We start from the raw sequence: 6,173 nt of genomic DNA on the forward strand, positions 1-6,173 counted from the left end.
TACCAGAGGAGGTTGGACAGCAGCACGTGTGGGATCATGGTCCGAATTTCGTTTTGCATCATTTGACCTTCAACTGTGTAAGAGATCGGAGCTCCAATGGACGCCATATTTGCCCACGAATTGACTAATGCAGAACTTTTTAATAGCTCCAGCCTTAGTTACATACATTATTGCGACTTCAGTCATACCTTCACTTTACTGTTCCAAGTTTACCTTTTCTGAAGCTCAGCGGGATTTTCGCCCACTTTAGTTTCTGGGATTCTCCATCCGAAAGACGAATGAACATCCTACCTCTTAGCAAAGACTTGCTCCAGCAATTAGATGGATGGAAGTCTCCTGTAGTTGTCGATGTGCAGTCAAGTGTAATATTCGAGGTGTGTATTTAGGCATATATCTTTTGCTATTATTTTGTTCGATATTTCCCTTTTGAACCCAGAAAATCGTAAAAATTATTTACGATTTTCGTATTTCAGCGTACATGTTGTTGACACGTTTTGTAAATGGGGTGTGGCGTATTAACCTTACCTTTTATTAGAGCAAGAGAGCTAAGCAGGTAATGTAAAAACCTGTGCGTCATTTGAATTTCGTAAGACAAAGTTCGACACAAGAGACCTTTTTGTTTGTGTAAGACATTCTTCATTACGCATATCAACTTCTCGAGGGATTTAATTTAGGCAAGTTGCAAGTTTGCTTATATTTTGCTTCACTCTGTCTTTCACATAGTTTGAACCTGATGAAAGCGAGGAGGAAAATATGATGTTGTTGAGGGATTTTGGCATAGACCGAGAATTATCAGAAAAGGCTACACCACAGCAGCCACACGTACCATCAGCAGAAACCCTGCCCATGGCTCCCTTGCTGGAAGTAGAAAAAGTGAGAAAAGCACATGGATGCAATTGCTCGACATTTCCCCTGACAAGTGATGTGTTTGTCAACTTAGAACGCGAAGAGGAGAGCCAAGTTGATGGTAAGATTCCTTATTTTATCTGGTTAAAAAACGAAAATTTCCTAATAGGTCTCAAAATAATCTTTCTTGTTTGCATTTCATGTACAGTTTCTGCATATGTGCACTTAGAAAACTAGCATTTTAATTGTTTGGCTGCAGACATTTTATTTTGCATTTACAACAAAAAATTCACTTTTCTCTATTTCAGGTGACTCATATGAATCAGAAATCGACTCTAAAGAACAATTTAGTGATGGGGAATGGCATTCATCTCATGAAAGCAGTGATGAAGGAATCAGTGATGATGAAACAACACATACACTGGCTTTCAAATGTATTGGTGCTGCTCATGAAAAGGAACGGCAGGAATTTTTAAAAATTGCATCACAAAAATCAAAAGAAAGACAATTGCAAGTTAAACTTCGACCAGAACCTACCAATGAAAAAGACATAAATGCCATTGCCATCGACGTTAACCACGGTAGTGGGTTTTTTCACTGTGGATACATTGCAAGTGAGCTCACAAAGTACTTGCATCCCCTAATTGTAGCAGATAAGATAGTAGATGTGTCCTTGGAGCACATCCAGTTTAGAGTTTATTTTGCAAGGGTGGGTTACTACCCAAAAGTTCTGATAAGAAGAAAAGGTGTATGGGAAACGTTTGTAGTTTATAGATGCCGTAGTACCATATAAATGTGTTGCTTGTTGTCCATTCCCCACCTTGTTCTTTTTTGAACCTCCACCCACAGACAATTGCAGTCTCGTTTTAGCCATATGAAAACAGTGAGCATGATGTAATGTCTCAACTTGGTATCACTGCTCAATACACACCATAGCAGTAAAATTAAAATAAAGCAGTCCTGGACAAATCTACTATTACATCTTTTGTGTGGATGTTTACATCCATCCTTTTGATGTCATGAGGGTAACAACTCTCAAAACATTTCATTAAATATTAACAAATTATAAAGATGTTAATGTTCCTGCTATGAAAATTTGAAAGGGAAATTCATTTAAAATATATTTGTAAGTACATGTAGTATTTCTAACATGAACTTCTAACAATCTACCAAGAAAATGAAACAGCATTGCTCACATATAAATCCATTCTATTTGGTCCATTACAGAAAGTCAGCTTTTAACTTAAAAAATAAAATATAGAAATGTCTTTTCACAGTTAACTCTTGATGTTAATTACGTTGCTGGTCTTGGAGGTGGTGCTGGTGGTAAATTTTCAGCGGATCTAAAGTGAGCTGCACGGACTGTTAACTGGCCTCGTTGAGGAATTACAGCTCGATTTGCCACAAACACACCAGGGTCTGCTCTTCTAGAGATTGTAACTCTGTCTAAGCGCTCTTCTCTGTTGGCCGACGGTTTGTTAAAGGAGGGTAAGCAGCCGGAGTGGAACCGCTCATTCACTCCTGTGTAATGGTAAAAGGGAAGGTCTGGGTCACATTTCTTTGTATACTCGAGCATGACCTTTGGAAAGGCATCATGGAAGGCCTTTTCATCAAAGATTAGGCCCAGGAACTCATGTAAGAAGGCAAAAATTCCTTCTACGTCATCTGTGTTCTCAAGGTTTTACATTAGAAACAACGTTTCCTTACAAAATTATTTTCACACTGTGGCACAAGCACTCAGCACTCCACTTAGGTTCCCAAGTAAAGGCTCCAAGAGCAACATAAAAAACAAGGTGACCGCTTCGTTTTACTTCATCATCCCATTATCGCTTCGTTGGCACCCAAGTACTGTTAACGTCTCAATGGTAATCAGTGAAATCAACTAAGTCTAGTGTGCAGTTTAGACGTTCTGGAACTCACTTAAAGAGTCTGGCTATTCTAGAACTCTAGACAAGAATACTGTCGCAATCGGAAATTCAATGACCTGGATTTGTGAAAATCTTGTTCAGCTTCATGCTTTAAAGAACGAGGTATAGTGTGGAGTGCAATGTTTCGTGATGTTGACTTTCGCCTCATGTCTTAAAGAACGACTAATGTTACATGTGTAGCGCGCTTGTATCGCCTCATGGCTTTAAGAACGACGTATATTTCACGTGTAGCGTGTGCTTGTTTCGCGTCATGGCTGAGAGATATTTTCTGTCACGCGCGAACTGACTTCCAAGACTCCGATTGACTCTTGCCAGGAAGAGCTGTCTCCATCGGATCCGATCGAGTCTGTTTGCCAACTTTTTCAAACCTCCTCGCTCCTGTCAACCCTCACTTCCGGTACCACTGATCAAGCGCCATGCAACCATTTCCGGTTCCGGTCGCGATCGTACTCAATCCGCCTGTGAGTGAAGACAACCCGACTCAGATCGAGTGTATTGGACATGTATGGGGTGTTCAGGAAGAAGCAGTTTCTCCTCACCATAATGACGCCTGAACTCTTGGCTCTCTATATTTGTTGTCATGGCCACAACCACCTCTCGGGTCAGCCTTTTGATTCCCTTGATCGGCCTGTGACAAAAAAAGGTCAACAGAGTAAGGAATTCTACTTGACCCATGAACTCCTGGGGGTTCCCCATTGAAGATTAAAACTTACATTAGACAGAGGAAAACACCAAGTATGGCTGGTTTAGGGGTGAATGGGCTAATGGGACATTGTTCTGCAGTGAGTGATTAATGGACATACAGCCACAGTAAATTATTCAATTTCATGTCAGCAAAACTATAGTGTGTAGGTATAATCACTGGGCACCTATTTTAAAACCTCAAAGGTGAACCTCCTTGCGCCTCCCCAATACCCCTCCCAAAGGAGATTTCCCCGAAGGAAATGTGTTTTTTACACAGCTTGATTCTCTCCATCATTTCCATACCCTCACATTTCAGAAGTCCAAACAGGTAGATATAATTGCTTTCTTTTTTTGCCATACATGTATGTCACCCAAAAGAAAACCGTCTTAGAGTACTAAGCAAAAGTCATCACCAGGTGCTTGTATACTATTTATTGTACATATTGACTTCTAAATCGTAGCAAACCTGTTAGGATCCAAAGTAGAATAGTTCTTATTATCCTGCTACCATGGCATCCAGTCCTCCAAAAGGAAGTTCAACATGGAAAGATTGTATGTTCTCCTTGTTTCCTTGTCAAGGCCTCTACCATCACTTGCCTTGTGCCAGTTATGAATTATTTCCACAACCCTTCCTTCCTTGGGAAACCCATTTCCTTTGCACCAGTTAGCGACAAATGTCGAAAGCAACTTCTCTGCATCTGACACGCTCTGCTTTCTCTTCCCAGTTAACGCTGTGTAGGTTAGACCAGTGTAAGGGGCATGCATGGCTTGAACAAAAACTGACAAATCAACATTTGGAATCTGGCCCATCCTAAAGCAAGTAGCAATCCTCTTCAAAACATGGTTGTGATCTTCCCTTTCGTGTTGTGGCTCACCTGTCTCGTCAACTTCAGGAACATACAGATGTTCTTTAAAGTTTACTCCTTGGGCTGTGTAATCTGCAACTTTTTTTCTGAATATGTAGATGGCCATCAGAGACTTCAGACAATCAGATTTTGTCTCGGTTTTTCCTGTGGGTTTACAAATATTTGCATGTATATTTAGCAAAGCTATGAAACCTGATTTTTATAGGCATTCTTCTTACTTATTCCCAGGGTTCCTTTACAGTTTGTAATGGGTAGTGTTAAACACTTGACTGTATCCTTAACTTGCTGATTGTACATTTATTTCGTTAATTTATCCTTGAAACTACGGTGTCTGCAGTCATTTTGCAATTTAGACGTAAAGATACTTCGTAATAATTTCGGAATAAAACAGTTAATTGCTGGATCCAGAAAATTCTCAATTATTTCATTTTACCTGGAACCCATGGATGTGGATCATAATTAACGGGGAAATGTTTGCGACGCAGCAAAGGCAAGTCCATCCTCCATGCACCCGGCCAGCCAAGTCACGTCATCTAATGGAACTGCTGGATGATGCTGAACTGGGTGAATCTGGTCACCTTCATTAAAATAAGAGGGACAACTTTGTAAATTTACAGTTTCCTGGTCATAACACAAATTTACATGTATTATTAATAGGCCATTTTACAATTGTGTGCTTAGTTACCTGGCCTATGACTGCAAGCGAGGCTGGAGGTGACCTAGCTTTGGTAAAGACCTCTCTGCTTTCTCATGTAAATGCCAACTTTTTGCGTAAGAAGAACTTGATTAATTAACACAACAAAAACAGTGCGTTCTTTATCAAAACAAGGTCACCTCCAGCCTCGCTGCCGTGCAAAGGCCAGGTCACTGAATAGACAACTGTAAACTGGTCTATTCAGACATATTTCACTTCAATATGATCTTCACCTTTGCAATTTAAATGACCCCTAATGTTCCTTTTGAAGTACATGTATTAGTATACTACAGTATACAGTCAACAAAAGATCAATCACCTCTTCGTGTTGGTTTTAGGTAGGACTCTATCTGCCTTGATGATGTTGATCGAGCCTCCGCTTTTGCATCCATAATCAGCTGGATGACTGAGACCGGTCTGCTTGTTCCTTGAATACGCAATGAGTTGAATTCACCATCACCTACAAAACCTATAAAACAGAGAACATTCGTATAAATTACAAGTAAATAATGAAAACAATCAAAGCTGATCTGCAAGTCTCATTGTTTTGGAGCTTCATGCATGCTTGGATACACTGAGACCTGCACCTCTAATGATTTTCAATACAATAAGTTTCTGACAAGCTTCTGGTATTTTGAATGGATTAACTAGTACTAGCACGTGATTTGAGAAAGTCATTCATTCCTTCCCCATGGAAAATCACTGTAAATTGCAAAGGAGTGGGGACCTCCAAATACCTCTTATTTTTTAAAGGAAAGTACAAAACTGAGTGGAATTTCCAGAGGGGTGCGCTTTCTAACACAAAACCTTCTTTGGAGAGATATATGTGGATTTTTTTCTGGTATGGCACTTGTAAACACAACACAATGTAAGACATGTAGCAACTATATTGCAGGAAAGTGAAATTCCTTTAGCTTTTAATTAAATTCTACATTGCACATACCAACAGTAGTCATGCCACATTCTTTCATTGTCTTAAGCAACTCTTCTTTAAGTTCTCGAAGCATGGCATCTGTAATACTCTTATATTTAATGACACGAACTGGCACAGCATATGGCTTGAAATTACGTACCTCATCACTAATCATGAAGATTAGCAAGTGGGAGGCTGCTTCTCTCTTTTTGGTAGTTACACCCTTAATGTATGGCTCCAGC

At 39.9% G+C, this 6,173-nt stretch overlaps 1 protein-coding gene across 2 annotated transcripts; it reads left to right on the forward strand.

Annotated features, from left to right (window-relative positions):
* Positions 1-209: 209 nt before the first annotated feature.
* Positions 210-5,859, forward strand: LOC138058009 (uncharacterized). 2 transcript variants are annotated; one of them, XM_068903903.1, is made up of 3 exons: positions 210-967; positions 1,155-1,460; positions 5,357-5,859. In XM_068903903.1, exons 1-3 carry the CDS (start codon positions 754-756, stop codon positions 5,410-5,412), a joined length of 576 nt encoding a protein of 191 aa, XP_068760004.1. In that variant the 5' UTR covers positions 210-753; the 3' UTR covers positions 5,413-5,859. The 2 variants fall into 2 exon arrangements, with proteins under 2 accessions (XP_068760004.1, XP_068760003.1); XM_068903902.1 differs by lacking the exon at positions 5,357-5,859 and having other exon boundaries at positions 1,155-2,207.
* The last annotated feature ends 314 nt before the right edge of the window (positions 5,860-6,173 follow it).

This window comes from Montipora capricornis, chromosome 7 (genome assembly GCF_036669925.1).
Source record: "Montipora capricornis isolate CH-2021 chromosome 7, ASM3666992v2, whole genome shotgun sequence".
In the NCBI taxonomy this organism is placed as follows: domain Eukaryota; kingdom Metazoa; phylum Cnidaria; class Anthozoa; order Scleractinia; family Acroporidae; genus Montipora; species Montipora capricornis.